General features: G+C 43.1%; 1 protein-coding gene across 1 annotated transcript in view; it reads right to left on the reverse strand.

Moving 5' to 3' along the window:
• The window catches only part of LOC138525055 (mitochondrial inner membrane m-AAA protease component AFG3L1-like), a 587,730-nt gene that overhangs the window by 459,678 nt on the left and 109,790 nt on the right, over positions 1-18,262 (reverse strand). Inside the window, exon 3 of the mRNA XM_069635555.1 lies at positions 11,163-11,231. Coding sequence (XP_069491656.1) covers positions 11,163-11,231 — 69 coding nt within the window. The remainder of the gene's footprint in view (positions 1-11,162; positions 11,232-18,262) is intronic.

The raw sequence follows: 18,262 nt of genomic DNA on the forward strand, positions 1-18,262 counted from the left end.
CATGCCAAAGGACAACTAGATCAACAACCCAGTCAAGATCTTAAACATGTGCCCCAAATCTATCAAAGGTCTGCACCAGAAATTGCGATGAATTACAGAGCAGAACAATCAGCCACTCGCACACAGAACATCTGCCTTGCCTCATGGAATACTCGTGGACACATCCATGTACAGATCAAGAAAGTAAATTGCTTGGAAGATTATGACATTATAGTTTTACAGGAAACGTGGCTGAGGAATACTCCTCTTTGGAATAATCATGAGGTAATTTTGCTACCAGCAGCCAAAGCGTCAAAGGGCAAACACACCTCGGGATTACTGGTAGCAATCAAACAAAGTAGTGGGTTAACCATTATTCCATGGGCCGCAACAAATGATTTCCTACAGCTGGTAAGGATTAAACTGCAACACTCGACCTTTGCACTACTCAACATGTATAGGAATCCAGCGGGCATCACAGATGATGCATTCTATGGTGCCCTCACAACACTTTTGGATCCAATATTGGCCTCGACAGACCTCTAAGCCACTATCTTTCAGGAGACATCAACCTAAACTGCATCTCCAACCGAAATAACAGCGGACCCGAGCAAGTAGAAAGGTGGACCCATTTCATGGCTGACAGGAACTTCAGATTGGCCAATGGTTCTCTCCCATGGGATGTGCCCCCGCGGAACACCTGGCATCACGGAGACATGGGTAACCTTATCGATTATATCCATGTAGATGGGAACTTATTCAATCTAGCAACCCAGTTCAAAATCGTGGAACAAACAGAGTGACCATCATCTGCTCTCATTAACTTGGTCATGGTCCTCGCTGCAATCCGCTCATTCCAATAGAAGAATGATGCAAAGGGTAACGGTCAACAATGCAAAGACAAGATTTAGGTGGACCGACAAGAACTTATATATGTTGGGAAATGATCTGGACATGCAAGACAAGATCAGCATCTCTTATGCAAGAGTTATGAATAAATACAGGACGGTGTTCAGCAAAATGCTTTTTCCCCACAAACATCAATTCAATCAAGAAGTGAAAGATCGGAAAGCTGAGCTGAGAAGAGAAAAAAAGAGTAATCCAGTCACTTCCGCTTGATCAAGCTCAAGCAATTAGAAGAGCTAAAACCAAATTCAGAAAATGGACTCGTGGAAGAGCTGCCCTCATGTTTCAGGCAGAGAGTGAATGTATGCTGCATACCATGGAGAATAAAAGTACTGCAGAAATATGGTCATTACTAAATGTGCAATACGACAAACAAAATCACAGCCAGATTAATGGTGTCATGGAATGGCAATGGATACACCATTTCTCTGAACTTTACAGTGACACAAGTATTTCAGATTTGAATTATGACCTCCCTGGAGCAACCACATGGAATCTAGAGTTCTCAGTAATATTAATAGAAGATCTGATAAAACGGTCAAGTAGATCTAGAGCGGCAGGACCTGATGGTCTAAGCAATGCTATGTTTAAAGCAAATCCAACTGCTTGGGCGATCATACTTGACAAAATCTTCAGAGCCATCATATACAACAGAAGTATACCAGATTCCTGGCGAACCTCGATTGTAGTACCTATTTTCAAAAAGGGTGATAGATCCAAGCCCTGAAATTACAGACCCATTGCATTGCTTGATGCACCGGGCAAGATTTTTGCTAGAATTGTGTTGCAAGAATTTAACTCCTGGACCAAATCCCATCAAAGACGTGACCCAAATCAAACTGGGTTTGTACCGGGTATGGGCACCACCATTAATCTGACATGCATAAGCGCGATCAAGAGTCAAGCACGAGCCACCAAACAGCCAATTTATTTGGCCTTTGTTAACTTTAACGCAGCCTTTGATTCGGTCTCACGACCATTATTAATGGCCAAATAATCAACAGCAAATTGCCCAGACACACTCAAAGATATCATCTATGCACTTCATTCAAACACCTCCATAGAGATAAGACTTAATGCAGAAGGGCTACTCTCCCCAGCAATTAAAACTGCTAGGGGCCTGAAACAGGGGTGCATAATGGCATCTGCGTTGTTTAGTTTCTTTATTTACAACATCAAAGAGGCATTTGCAAACCAACTAACAGATGCACCGAAATTGGATGGTAGGTCCATAGCAGCATTATTATATGCGGACGATCTGATCCTTTGTTCCAAAAGTCTGGTAGGCCTACAAACCCTACTGACTCTTGACACAGTACATACAGATCAATCATCCAAGTATACATTTGGGGAAAACTAAAATTGTCATGTATGCTCCGAAAAATACAACTCGCAACACAATGATTTGGACCATACAAAACATCAAAATCGATGTTGTAAGCCAATATGTTTATCTGGGCATCACTAATGACATGAGTCAACGCAATCAAAGCCATCTGGAAAGATTGCAACAAAAAATACAAACATCAATATCCCAAACTAAAATTATAATGAGGAAGTATGGCACATTTTCTATTATGACAGCATGGACCTACTACACCCAAAAATGCACCCCTGTGTTGCTATATGGAATGGAAGCGTTAGAATTAATTGATGATTATACCTTTGATAAACTGGAAGCCTTATTCTGGAGACAGATTTTACACTTACCCCAAGGGGTTCCAATAGTGTGGATACGTTATGAATTAGGCCCGATTTCATTGGCTGCTCAATATCACTGGCACTGAAAAAATCACATAATATCAACACCCCCCACCCATACATATAAAACCATCACAAACATTTAATGCAATAAAATCATATTTTTTACAGTATGTTCATAATCGCATTTAGTCTGCTCTTAAAGAAAACTCACTGCATTCTACTCTTCCATATTTCAAGGCAGAGTACAGTCCTGTTGGGTCACTAGAAGTGAGTATATGTGTTAAAACTAGGCGTTTGGTGCAGTTTTAGTATTACTTTATTTGTACATGTGAATCTATTTCTATATAAAAATAAATCCAATATTATGCATTGAAGAATTGTTTCATCTCAGTTATGTAAAAAAAGGGAAGGTTTGTGCAATGGTGTTGGAAACACCAACTGCTTTACCATTCATAGCTTATGATGCAGTTACACCCCTGCAGATGGTATGCAAGGGATACCTCAGAGCCCCTCTGCCATGCACTCTTCATTTTACCTTCCAATCACCAGCCCGGATAGTAAAAGCAGGGTAAAAGTTTGGAAGTCTGCAATAAAAACACCAAAGGAATTTCCCATCATCCAAACCTGTGTGGGTGAAAGCCCACAAAGAACAGAGCACCACTTTGCCAGGGGCTAACTAGAGACCCGACTTACCAAGGCCCTGTCAATTAGCAGGAAAAAAGCCTCCCCACAACTCTAATATCAAGCAGGCAGCCACGCCGTTGCTTTACATAGAACCATTGGTTCCACTCCCAGGAAACTAAAAGGTAAGGCATAATAAACAAAGAAAGGAAAGCACACCACGATACTTCCCTATTTTGAGGGCATTTATTGAGAGCAGATCAGGAGAACCCACTCCTGAGAATAATGTTGATCCCACTCCTGATCAATGTAAACTTAAATTCTTATTGCTCAATACGAGATCTTTGTTGAAACATACCACAGAAGTATCTTCCATCATTGAAGATCTTGATCTCGATATTTGCGCGCTCACAGAGACATGGAGCGGCAGATCCCACGCTCTTTGGCTATTCCTGAAGGTTATCATATGATCAGACAGGATAGAGTCCAGAGTAAGGGTGGAGGGGTAGCACTCATGAGATCTAGCTTGAAAACCTGGGAATCAAAACTTGATATAATTCCAGGGTCAGAGATCATAGCCATTAGTGCTGAAGTTACTTTGAATGTCCTACTTTACAGGGCGCCCTCTAATGACCCTTCTTTTCCCATTCTTCTCAACAGCTTGCTTCTCTCACTGTTGAAACCCAATACTAAACTGATTTTGCTAGGAGATTTTAATCTCTGGTTAGGCAGCGAGTTCGACCCTAAAGCGAAGACGATGGAAAATACGCTTGATGCCTAAGGCTTTTGCCACCATGTTAGAACAGCCACTCACATTAAGGGACACACGCTAGATTGGGTTGTCTCCCTCAATGTACAGTTGAGTGAGATGGATGTGCAGCCGTGTCCATGGTCCGATCATTTTAGCATTCGTTTTCACTCCCAATTAGGATCCTTTAATAAAAAACTCTCTCATCCTAAACAATATTTAACTAGTAGAAATCGTAAACACCTGAACACAGATACTTTAGGTCCCTGGGCACAAGCACTTTCAGAGATAGGATCTCTCACCAACTCTACAGACATGTTAGCCAGAATGATAAAGTCTATGCAGACTGTTACAGAAAGGCTGGCCCCATCCAAAACCAAACTGAAAACTATAGAGCACAAAAATAATTGGTTTTCAAATTAATTGTCAGATATGAAATCCAAGAAAAACAAACTTTACCATCTATGGTGATTGGATACATTACCCTCTTATTTAGAAGCATATAAAACCTCTGCTGCCACGTTTAAAAAAGTGGTGATAATAGCAAAAAAAGAGGCACTTAATTCCCAATGCGAAATCTAATTGTAAGGACTCTTAAAAGTGTTGAAAGAACAATCACATACGCCAGGACCTACTCAAGCCCTGATTGATAAAAATAAAGAATGGTGTACTGAAATTCAATCAGCCATATCCCTTAAATTAGAAAAAATGTAAGAATCTATTGAGATAAAAAAAATTGGCCTTGAATATATTGGGTCAGCCAGAAAAAAATGCATGGTGACGGCGAAAGATAAAGACACAGCCATATTTAACTTTAGTCCAATTTCTGAGGTGGAACTAGCAAAGACTATCAGACAACTTAAAGCACAAGTTGTAAAGGAGACCCTTGCAATTTGGTGCCTGATCATCTAAAAAATGCGTGGATTACGCCGCTTTTGAAAAAGCCGAATATGTGCCCTTTAACTTCTTCCAATTACAGACCGATCACGAATACTGCGTTCCTCTTGAAGATTCTGGATCGTGTCGCTTACAATCAAATCTCTGAATTTTTAGAACAAAATGAAATCTTGCATAAATATCAATCCGGCTTCCGGGCTAACCATGGCACTGAGACGGCTCTTCTTGCCCTTAAGTCTCATCTCACTCAAGTAATGGATAAGGGCAAGATTTCCCTCTTGATGATTTTAGATCTCTCTGCGGCTTTTGACCTGGTGGTCCATTCCATCCTGTCCACCAGGTTAAGAGAGAATGCTTAATTTTCCAAAGCGGCCATCCAATGGATCTCATCATTTCTGAATGATCGACAGATTAGAGTGGCTAGCGAATCAGCAGAAGCCGATCCTATGCTCCTATTGTATGGAGTTCCCCAAGGCGCTTGTGTGTCACCATGTTTTTATAAAATGTTCATGATCCCCTTCTTCCAGATGTTTGAAGAGGAGGGGATCATATTTGTGAATTACGCAGATGACACACAATGCCCCCTACCCATCTCGGGCTCCTATCAAGAAGATGAAGCCCATATCAATAAAATATACCTTAAAATTCAGGATTGGTTGGTCTCCAATGGGCTTGCTCTGAATAGCGCTAAAACGGAGCTTATGCTGGTAGGCTCCCCTGGTAAATTGGGGGCTAACTTTAAGTGCTTCACCCTGGATAATTGTGTTATCGAGATCCTACCCAAAGTTAAGACCTTGGGCGTGTATCTGGATAAACATGAATATGAAGGCCCAAGTGAACAATCTTGTTTCATCTTCGTCTTCGTCTTATTTTATTAAACTCTTTCGCCACCTTCGACCGCTGATCTCGGAGAAAAATGCAGAAACCCTGGCCAGAGCCATTATTGGCTAAAAAAAATGGACTATGGCTGCAACTTCCTGGTAGGTATCCCGAAAGCAGAGATCCAACGTCTCCAAGTGATTCAGAATGGGGCGGTAAGAGTGGTGAAGGGCTTAGGTAAAAGGGACCATGTCTCTGAGGCTCATAGGAGCCTTCATTGGCTTCTCATTGCAGCAAGAGTCCCGTTTAGGCTTCTTCTTATCACACACAAATGCATTATGGGTCAAGCCTTTGTCTTTTAGAACAATGACCTCCTTCAGATACAATGTGAGGACTTTAAGATCGGACCACACTAACACCCTTAGAGTTCCTCGGAGTAATTCTAATACAGCAAGAATGGGCTTGTTTGAAGTAGCGGCTCCCATCGCATGGAATGCTTTGTCGCCCACCCTTCGAACAATGGCTTCAACAGAACATTTTAAGAAATTGTTGAAGACGTCGCTCTTTGTTTAAAATATTTGGTCCAGTTGCTCTTACAGCCTAGCCGTGACTGTTTCCCTGTTCTGTTTTTTGTTTGTGAGTTCGCACCCATCAGCTTACGGGTACCAGGTGCATGTTACAAATAGTTTAACATAACATCTAGTTTTGGGAACGGAAGAACATAGTGAGGGAAGCAGAGAAAAAATGAGCGGGGAGCTAACAAGGGAGGGTGGGCAGGTGGCAGCATGGAGGGTGTTCTGGGGGGTGGGGGGAGCAGAGAGTAACAGATCACAGAGTCTCAGGTAGGCTGAGGAGTGCAGGGTATGTGGACCAAGGTGTTAAGGAGGAACCATTCCTTGAAGAGGAAGGTCTAGAGCTCCTTCCTGAACTGTAGAAGTGATGGGGAGAGTCTGATGTTGACAGGGAGGATGTTCCAGATTCTTGAAGAATAGATTGAGAAGGCCCGTTTTCTGGTTCTTTCCTTTCTGCATGGTCGTAATTCAAATCTGCACATTTCCTTACTTCTGGTTGATCACAGGCATCCAGAGATGCAGAGTTTCTCAGTGAGGTAGCTTGAGGACTTCAAGATGACAGCCTTGTATTTATTTATTTTGCATGCTTGTAAAGCGCCGAAAGCCCGCAGGCATCGGGGCGCATACATAAAACATGTAAAACAGACAAGACTAAGACAATCTGACTGAAATTAACAGGCAATCCGGAAGTCTGGAATTCATTATTTAAACAGGTGGGTTTTAAGAAGCTTCTGAAAGCCCGGTAGCTGGGTTCTAGTCGGAGAGTTAAGGGCAGCGTGTTCCAATGCTTAGCCAACAGCACAGGAAAAGCTCTACCAGATCCAGTAACTCGACTGCAAGTGGGCACTGAAATCCTACCTTGTGCCTCTGACCTCAGTGGACGATCCGGGGTGTATCGCAGGATCTTTTCCTTAAGATATGACGGTGCAGTGCCATACAAGCACCTGTGTACCAATGTCAGGGATTTAAAGTGGATCCCATCTTCGATCTTGACCCAGTGCAGTGCTTTCCTTCCCTCTGAAACATGGTCTCTTTTCTTAATACCTTTAATAATGCGTACATCATTGTTTTCCATGATCTTGCATCTCTTTACATTTCTTGGTAGCACCTAACATAAGGGAATCGCCATAGTCCAGGCGGGACAGAATGGTAGCCCTAGCAATGGTGGCAGTATTCTTGTTGCTCAGATACGGGCAAATAAATCACCTGTCCCTCTACACCCAAAGATGCCTCCATTATCATCCTTCGTGTTTTGACCTGCTCTGACACTTGTATGCATGAGTCTTTAATACAGAAAGACTCATAATCTGACCCTAGCTTAGCTCTCGCTTGACGGGTGCCAAAGATCATCATCTCCGTCTTTTTACTGTTTAGGCACATCCAGTTGCCCTCCATCCACTTTTCTATTATATAATGTTGAAATTTTAGCACTGTTTATAAGGTGGTCACCCTCCAACTCTATCACCAGCTGGGTATCGTCGACGTACTTTGTAAAAAACACGCCAACGCTTTCCAGTAGTTCACATAAACACTGCATATATAGATTAAAGAGGAGGGGAGATAAGTTATGGGTTTCCACAAGGAGCCAGCCTATGTGGGCTGCCTTGGAAATCCACCCTGCCAGTAGATCTGCAGGTCATCTGCGTATTGGTGAATGTGGAATTGTGTGGATAGAGGAGGGTTCTGAGCGGTTCCATGTAAAGATTGAAGATCACGGGATAATAGGTAGAGGTGGTAATCTGGAAGAATACATTCGTATGAGCTGTTGGCAGTTTGCAAGGTAGGATTGGAACCAGCCGAGAACGATCTCGCTCATCCCCATGCGGCAATGTAGATTGCTGTTGAGCGTCTGGTGGCCTACTGTGTCCAATGCTGCTCAGAGATAAAGAAGAACTAGGATGCAAGGATGGCCATCATCAAGGATATTAGCGTTGATCACTTTGATGGTAGCCGTTTCTGTGCTGCATACGGATCTGAAGCCAAATTGATAGGACTGAAAGAGGTTATTGGCTTTGATACGTTGGAGGAGTGGCTACTGCTTGCTCAAGGATCTTGCCTAGAGAGGGAAGATGGGTAATGGGGCGGTAGTTGCTGAGATCGTCCAGGTCCAGTGTTGGTTGGTTTCTTTAGAAGCAGGAAAATGTGTCCGGTCTTGAGGGGGAAGGTGCCTTGAGTTAGGGAGCTGTTGATGATGGTCAGTTAAGGGAGGAGTGCTTCAGTCGGAAGGGTCTTTAGTAAGGAGGCAGGGAGGATGTTATCTGCATATGATGTGGCCTTGAGAGATGCTAAGGTGGCAGTGAGGTCTTCCATGGAAGATGCCCAGGTAGTTGTGGTTTTGCTAGATGGGGTTTGTAGTGTACTGACAGTTGTGGTGTTGGTATCTATGTGTTGGTGGATCATGTTGATCTTGATGAAGAAAGATGAGCAATGGATTTTTCGATGGTGTGCTACGGGTCAGTCGGGGAGAGGATGAAGTGCTTGATGGCTTTGAAGAGGGCTCTGCTTTCATTGTTGGGAATGGCTTTGGTGTTTTGGTAGTAGTTAGTCTTGGAAGTGTTGATCAGTCGCATGCGTGTATCAGAGAGTTCCTTGGCGAGGTTGGATGCGCGGCAGGATTTTTGCAAATTCTTTTCTTGTTTTCTGATGGTTTGTTTGTTGATGTTTATTTTATTTTGACACTTGTTAAGTACGCCAAGCCCGGAGGCATCTGGGCGCTGGTTACATAAGAGTGGTGGTTGCAGTGGTTACAGTCATTGCATATTTACATTAGTTACATCAAGTGGCAGGTCAGTTTACAGGATATGGGTCACAGTTTTTGGTCACACTGTTGCGTCGAGTTCTTTAGTGCACCAGGGTGCTGAAGGTTTTGGCTCGAGTGTGTGCCGTTTCACTGGGGCATGGTGGTTGATATTTGTGAGGGTGGTGTTGAGTTCTTGACGAAGCGAGTTGCAGTCCTGGTACGTCTGAGGTACATCAGCCAATGTGAGGTGGAGTTTGGCGAGGTCTTCTACGAGAGCCTCCACTGGGAAGTTCTTGAAGGATCTGAAGGCTTGATGGATTGGTTTCCAATGGGTCTGCTCGAGAGGTGTGGTGTGACTAATCTCAAAGGGGAATGCTAGTTTGTCCTACCAGTCGAGTGGCATAGGAAAGCTGTGATGAAGGGTGGGTAGTGTGGTGATGAGGAGGTTGAGGATATTAAACTTTCCTATAAATGGGTTCTTTTGTGTGCTGTGTGAGGTTCAGTGTGTTGAGTAGGCAATGGAGATGTTTCTTCGTTGATTTGGTTGCTGTTGTAAGGGATGTTGAAGTTGCTGAGGAGGATAATGGTGGCATACGCGAGAGACATGGTGGTGACCAAGTCCATTAAGTCTTCGATGAAGGAGGTGTTGGGCTTGGAGGGGTTTGTAGATAAGAAGGAAAGTGATTTTGTCAGTTGCAAAAGTAGGAAGTGGGAGGATAGGTACGATAGTATCACCCACCCTCACTCAGGAAGACCACAGTGGAAAACCTGCAGTTCCCACCCATTCAGCAGCAGGGCTGCAGCAATCTGGGGTCGCGGACCACACTTCCCAGAAGGCTCTGGGGAAGGCGAGGGCATGTGTGCGCATCCTTGAAGCTGTGCACTTAAGGCCGTCATTTGCCTGTGCCAGTTGTGGATTATCGAGGATCACGGCACAAGCGGACGCAGCAACAACTGAGCAGGGAATCCTTCCTTTTCTTCAGGTGCAGCTCGGCAGAGCTATGGAGGACACAGGCTATGCAGTGGCGACTGCCTGAAAGGTATCTTGAGCAAGGCAACATTCAGCTTGTCTGGATTGCATCACCGGTCACCCGGACCTCAGATAAGGGCATGTGCTACCATATCATGCTGAAAGAGCATGTGTAGCCATTTATGCAAGCCACGTGAAAACTTGGTTAGGCTAGTAGTACTTTTCAAGACTTGCCTTTGGGAACACAGTCTGGGTGGGGCGATGAGTGTATGAAGCAAAGGCAGGGACATTCAGAAAATTGACCCAAAGAGAACCCACTTTTGAAAGAGCCTGCATACGTCGGTTTTGCATTTCATTTTCATTTTATGCTGTTGCTATGTGCCACAAGAGTACCTGGAAAGAAGCTGTGGCCCGAGTCCACCTCTGATCTCAGCTAGCGCCGCCCTCATACATTAGTTTGTTTGCAAAAATATCCAGTTCACAATCACTGGAGTTAATATATTACACTGATGACAAACACTAAATTTAGAATGTCCAACACTGAGCCGATTGCTACGGCTTTTCCTACATTGTGGGTATCTTAGCATCCTTTAAAACCATGATGTGTAACACCTAGCAGACTAATCCCTAACAGAACGTCTTTAGAACACACTTAAATACTACCCACCCCAGAGGCAGATGCAAGCTTTCTAGTCGCAGTCCTAGGTCATAATCCCATCCAGCAAGAAAAAGGTCTAACATTTTTCCTTTTCCAGCCTGAGGGATGGCATGGCGGTTTAGAAGCAGGAAGGGCAATTGCTTTCAGGTTTCCTTTACCTTTAGTAATATAACATTCTGTGGATCGGCATTGCCTTTGCAATGGTCTTTTTAATGAAGGTATCATTCATACTAATGGTCATTTGGAAAGACTGTCAAAGGGCTAGTAAATAGAGACAAGTGTTACAAGACTCTGTACTGCAATTCTAAGTGGGTAAAGTAGGAAAAGGAGTAAGGCAATTGGTAACGTGTTTGTAGAGGTGATGCAGTTCTGAACAGAGGCAGTAGGACAACAGTCTGGTGGTTCAATACACTACCAGAACGGGTGGCATCTAAAACGTTGTACAGCCTGCCACTGGAAAACCTTGGGTCGCAATGTTCCTTTAACAAAATGAAACTAATGACTGCATGACTAGAGTAATTTTGATAAGCGCACTATACAATTATTACCTTTTGGTAAGGGAGAAGCACCTGGCAAATCAGAGTTCTCCGACTTTTTCTTAAAATACTTCTCAAACCCTGAAAAAGAGAACACATTTACAAATGCACTTTCATCAGGGGTACACATTTAAAATTAAATGTTTCTAGCCAGGCATAAAAAGTCACTTGTCCACACATTCCTCCACATAGCACAGAATTCTTGTACAGGCCAAGAGTTAATCAGCTTGTTTTATTGGGATTTGGTTTCTAAAGCAAACCTTACAATACGTTAGACAGTATAAACAGTTCAAAAAGCAACCTGTTCCAAAATTCAGCATATCAACAAATAAAGAGTAAAAGGACAGAAACTAAGCAGAGAAGAAACGTATTTTATCAAATACACACTTAACACATGACATATGACCCTCTTTATTGCCAGTGGATGCTCGAGAAGTGTTATTTTAGGCAGATATATGCTGTTTAAAAGCCTTTCACAGTCTCCCCCTGATCCCCGGCACCTGCCCAATTGTTGAATTCTATGCAATTATCAGCAATCAGAAGATGGTTCATATCTACAAAAAAGGAAGTAACAGCCGGATGGATAAGTTTCTTATAAAATTAAGATGTCCATTTGATCAAAATTGACAAAATAATCCCATCTCAATTTAAAACAATCGGCAAACAATGGGGCAGGACCAACGTCGTCCTCCAAATGTGGGCTTACAGCTTATACCACACGCATGTTCATCAAAAGTATATACAATCTCTAAAACGTAAAGTAAACATTGTACAACCTTGGTACAACCTTATCCTTTATTAAGTGATGATTTGCAGCCAGGTCTCATTTCTATTTTGTTAAGCTGGGCAATAAACATTGTGCATCTCATATGCAGCCAAATGGATATGGGGATTCTTGTATCTGCGATATATAAACAGTTTCACCACCCCCATTGGTTCACCTTTTAGTTTCCACATTAATGTGTTTTTTTTCTTAGTATTAGATAAACGCATCCCCTTTGATTTTCTGATGTAATTTCTTAATTGTTCTCGGTCATATTTGGTTAGTTTAACTAGGCAACGTTGCAGACCAATTGCAGTTTGGTCCAAAATTACCAAATCGTCAGCATAGTTAAGAGCAGCCATGCACAGGCGTAGCAGAAAGGCATGGGCCTTACTAAGAGATTCAACCAAATCAGATATATACACACACGTTGAAAAGGGCCAGAGCAGGGAAACTGCCTGGACGCAGACCCCTAAATGTTACAAGTGAGGCTAGTTTCACTCAGATTTTGGTATCTGAATGGAAAAGGATATTATCATTCTAATAAAGGTATTGAAAAGACTAGTCGGAGAGCTTTCTTCAAAGCCAATCGCAAATGACTGTCAAACGCTGCAGTCAGGTCAATAAATGCTGCATACAAGGCACTTCTTTTCCATCAAGTCATTTGAATAAAATGTACGTAAAAAAACATTAAACTATGTCCCCAAAACCTTTTCGAAGACCAGATTGGCATTTGTCAACATTACCAGTTTCAATGGCCCAAGTGATCCTTTTTTGTTTTTAAATGGGGGGACAAAACTTGCGTCCAATTTCCAATAACACGATAGGGCGATAGTTTGATGTGTCCAATCTATCGCCCTTCTTAAATATAGCGCGCGGGTAAGACATTTTCTAGGACTTGGGTATGTCACGAGTAAATATAATATTTTTGAAAAGCATGAATAGAATACCAGCTCACAACTCTGGCTCCCCTTTAGGGTGGACTTAGGTAAACTATTAGGGCCTGCTGCAAGTGATGATTTTGCTTTGTTAATTAGGGGGGGTGGGAATTTGAGGGGGTGAGCTCTCTTGCTCATTGTCAGGTTCACCCTTTATCACATTTTCACAATATAATTAGTCTGTTAACAGGATGTGCAAAATGAAAATAAAGTATGGAAGTTGGGACTAGTGTGAAATTGTGTGCGTGAAGAATAGAAGCCATATGATATTTCCCTTGACTAGATTTTCTCCAGGGGCCCAGAGTAGCTCCCAATTAAAGATGGAGGGAGAGAGCGGATAGGTTTCAAGGACTATGAGCAGGTGCCTTGGAATGCCTAAGAGATTCTAAACTGCCTTTCATCAATTGCTGTCCAAGGGACAAGTTATGTTTATGAATCTTCAGAAAATGAACCTACAGTCTGTAGCTTCAAAATATTTGAGGTCAGAATTTTGTTTTGCAACGTTATTGCTTGGGTAGAAGAAACTGACATTTTGGGACAGGTTCCAGATTGACTGGTGGGAGAGCTGCACTATTTTGAGGAAGGATAGATAGAAAAGTCTAACTGAAGAGATAGAACAATGGTTAAAGACCATTGCAATTGTTGGAAGAATATTGTTGTACTGCTTGCGTTCCATGTATCGAAAGCGATTTGACTGCGGAAAGTGCTAAATACAAGGAGCTACGTATGCGCATGCATGTCAGATGAACGCTTGCATTTTCATTAAGAGACCCAAGCAGTACGACAACCAAGTGCGCAGTCAGTCTAATTGCATATGTGCGTCAGGAGGAACATAACCTTTACGTTGCGGCCCTAATGGTTGCAAGCAGTCAAGAACTCTTCTTTATCAGCATGCTTTCAGGGAGCAGCATCAACACGTGGCGATATGAAAACTCACTATCAGAAGTAGTGATACAGTTCATTAGAGAGTAGTGTCTCAGTGGATTTTTAAAAGACTATTCTTTTCAAGAATATCAGACGTCAGCAAGCTGTTTAGCAAATACAAAGGAACGATGAATTAAGCAGAGAGCATGTGCATAATACGTTATCAATAAGAATAGAGTACATAAATTGAGTTAGTTTAGGAATAGCGTTAGTAGATAAGGTGAACGGTTTTAAAAAGAAAAGAAACCACAGAACATCTACTAAGATTTCAGGTAGTAGAACTAAGAAATATTAAAATTATTAGAAGACACTAATTAATAGGAACACTATCAAGAAGAAACGAGGGAGTACTATTAATATAACTCTCAGCTCTCTGCAAAAGCAATTCAGGTAAAGGCAGTTCCATGTTTTTGAAACAATTGAAAGTAGTTTTTCCCCAGGATTAATAAAATAATGGTGTATTCTTCTCTTTGTATTTGCAGATATCTCATCCCTTGAGGAGTGTCTGAGTTTGTTATTTTGTCCAATTCCCCTTTCCCTTCCAGCAGTGTTGAGAGTGTAACACTTAGAACAAGTCTGTTAACACACTGGACATCCATGCGGGTCTGTGGGGCCATTGTCAGCTTCTCTGGAATTTCTCAAGCCTGCTCCTGACAGAAAGAAAGGCAGATTCAATGTTCTACCTGAGCGGAAATTGACCCAGAAACAATTGTCCAACGTTCCTTCAGGATTGGGAGGGATTTTCTTCGGTTTCGATGGAACGTGAACCATGCGGGTGAGATTCGATTCAGACGTAATCTGGTGCAGGAGACAGTGGCAGAATGTAGATTTAGCAATAGGGTTGTAACGGTATGCCAGTATAAACACTGAACTATTTCATTATCATTAAATAACCGTTACCTTGTTTGTAATGGTATACCAATATAAATGAAGTTTTTGTAGTGCACTTTACAATGAATGCAAGCAGGGCTGTGAGGCGCTGGGCTGGCTGGCCTCTGTTCAGTGTGCCTGGGACTGGAGGTGGAGTTCGCCCGGCCCCAGTCTGCTTGGAACATTCCCAACGCACATGTGACTGAGTAAGTCAGACAGTGGAAGCGGAGCAGCGCTCCTTTCGGGCTCCATAAAACCCCTAATTGAATTAAACAATCACAGCCAAGTCCTGCACTGCGACAGGAGGGTGTTGGTGCCCACAGCACAAAAAGAAAAGGTATTTATTTTGTCCCCAACTGACGCAAAAGTGCGATTTATGGTACGCCCGTGCTGTAGTAAAAAGACTCAAGAAAGGGGTTCTTGATGCTTCCTCCTTCTCCGGTGCCAAATATAGAATCAAGCACATTGGGAGTATTTTACTTTTGCGATTGCACTGCCAGTTTTCCAAGTCACAGCCTGGCATAGACATATACAGAGCATTTGTGGCTATGCTGCAGGTCGTTAAGGTGCTCAAGTTTCAATTGCAAATACATTTCTCATCAGTGGCAGTCACAGCCTTTCATATGCATGAATGTTTCCAGAAACTTTCCACTTTCCAACTGAAAGAGCTTGCAAAGAACCTTGCAAATCTGCGATAGTTCAAGTGAGCAACACAAAGCACCCATTTAAAGACCATCTTGAGATGCAAAAAAATAAAGTTGCAGTCAGTAAGGTATGTACGGTGCAGCACTGTCCATATGCCAGACAAGTCAGTTTGGCTAAACGTATAAATGGGGGAGGGGTGGGGGGGGGGGTTGCAAAAGCGCTTCTATCGCTCTCAGACTCCCCTCAGACCCTAACCCGCAGCTCCTTCCCAGTCCCTGAAATCCGCCCGCCTCCTTCCCCAACCCTGCTCCGTGATTGGGCCCCATTGCCCTATGTTAACCTCTGCGAGGGTCCAAGACCCTTACAGGCTTACCAACCTCCATGATTTAACATCGTGGCTTGAAGGCAAGTTTGGTGCATCACTGCCCATACGCCCCAGCCCGACCGGTCCGTTTTGCTACAAAATCTATGCATTTTTTGTTGCAAAAAGTGCTTTTAGCACTTGCAGACTTCACTCCCACCCCAACCCCCAGCTCCTTCCCAGTCCCTTCAATCCACCGGCCTGCTTCCCCAACCGCACTCCGTGATTGGGCCCATTGCCAACCGCTAGTAGGCTCTACCAGTGGGAGCAAAGTTTAAGGGGTACGCAACATCTTCTGTTCATTTCATGTCCTTTCCTTCTTAAACAGCCTCGTACAAAGTACATCATACTGCACTGTAATCTCAGGCTACACGCTTTTTGGGGGCTGGGGATGGCCCTCTCTCCATTCGCGCAGCTGGGACACTTGTTAGCCATGAGGTTGCTGCGCAACAGGGAGAGTTTTGTGTTTAGTGGGGAGGAGAGGGGAGTAGATGAACAAGGGCACTTATAGCGGGGAGAATGAATACGATGGACATCATTCAAGAGCAAGATAACTGGACAACAGCAGGGAACATAGATGGGATGGACCATTAGATATTTGATGTGGTTATTGGTTTGATTCAATTTAAGTTCCATTCAGTCTGACTCAGAGTCTATTCTCTAATAATAATCCTTTGCAGACGAATTGCGTGCGTGGTAGGTTTATATAGCATTTATAGTGGATTGGGTCAATTCCATTTAGGTTTACACTGATGCCTGATCCAAATTAGTCTGTCCAACAAAGGTTCTTTGTGAGCGAGCTACGTGTGGGTTTGTCAAAGGTTTATATAATTAAAAACCTACCTCATATGATATTAGACTTGCACCAATGAGCCGGAGGTTTGTTGCAAAGAATCTGCATATCTATGTTTGTTTATTACACAACTTCTTTTATTACAGGTCTTAAAATCACTAAACGTACACTGGGCTTAAATAGATTTTTCAGGTCTACATTATTTTGCATTCTGGTACTTCCATTCGGGATCTAAAAATTAAAGCCACAATGATGATATTTTGGCTTAACATGATGCTATAGGAATTTACATGTTCATGTGCCTTTATTGCCCCCAGTGGTGGGGGAAGCAGTCATTTTTTAATTAAAATGACGGGAGAGAGGGGTGACTGGGGCAAGTGGCTCTCCATCCCATCATTTTAGTTAGCAAATGACACGTCTCTTCTCCCTCCTTGAGGCGGTCAGACGGGTTCTGTGCCTGTCTGCACTGCAGTGCATGCCAGATGGCACCAGGGTCTTTAAACCCTTCAGGTGGAAGGGGGCCATGAGTCACTCTCAATGGGGTTACTCTACAGCAGCTGCCCCCATTATTTGCAGTGACACTGTCAGTGCCAGCAGCAGTTTTAGAACACAGCAATATATTCCTTACATCCGTTGTGGGGTTTTAAACGTGTGCTTTGAGTGCTCACCTTACAACTTCAAGCTGTGGTTGCTGGATCCCTACGGCTGTCACTTTCCTCCTGTGTTATCACCTCATTGCCTTAACACCTTAGCTATGGCATTTCCCGGGCCATGGGCAATTGGGCATGTAGTGTTTCACATCCATGCTGTCTGGCGGACTGTCTTGATTCAAGAAACGAGATGGACATCCAGCAGGGATAGGGTGGTCATATAGCTGCAGATTAAAGAGTCTTAAATAATCGGTGGCTATACCACCACTGTATGCATTTCTCTGTCCACCCATTATAATGTATTCACCACGGGTGCCTCAGATTATTTTCCCCCCGCCCCCTTCAGCAATGAACCTCACTTTTCCCTCATAGAAAAGAAATGTTGCACAATTTCCAGTTTCTAGCCATACATCCTAAGTGTGTCTGTCACTGTGTGCTGGGGAATGTGGATAAAATACTGTTAGTCATAGATGTCAGATGAACTGCACATAATGCCGTGATTTTGCACAAGATCACCATCCAGGGGGTTTGGCATCCCTAATCCATTCCGTGTATATTGAGTAAACAGGACAGGCAATACCTTTGGGGAAAGAGGGCCTACATTCACCCACACTGCTGAGCCGAGTAATGCATAGGGCTGCACATAAATCGCACATGAACCCACAAATATACCTTGATATGGCCCTGTCCCTCCCCAGAATCATTCTTACCCACCCCGTTATGCTTTAAACGTCTACTAGATGTATGCTTCTTTGTTGATGATTAACCAGGCACTTTCAGCCTACAAGCAGGACCATAGCTTCCAGCAATCCTGAACCCCTTAGGTTCTTCTGACACCAAGCATCAGTGACTAGAGCTTCCTTCCTCCTTGAGTGTGACTTATTTTGATAGTTCTCTGATGATTGATGACAAGTTGCATTTGCAATGTGATCAACGAGGTGCTGCTTTCTAGTTTATAGTAAGCATGATTTTATGACTCAGTGAATATATTGTTAAATTAAAGGTCACATCGGACATCAAATGAGATGTCAAGATAACTATAGTTAGACCATCGTTCTTCAGTCTGCCGTGCTATAGAGTAGGAACAAAACATATTGAATTTGCCAATTGGCTGTTCTTTCTGTGATGGCAGGTTAAAAAACGATAGTCTGCATGATTGCCCAGAGCT

The sequence above is a fragment of the Ambystoma mexicanum genome, chromosome 1q (assembly GCF_040938575.1).
Source record: "Ambystoma mexicanum isolate Mex_15411 chromosome 1q, UKY_AmexF1_1, whole genome shotgun sequence".
In the NCBI taxonomy this organism is placed as follows: Eukaryota; Metazoa; Chordata; class Amphibia; order Caudata; family Ambystomatidae; genus Ambystoma; species Ambystoma mexicanum.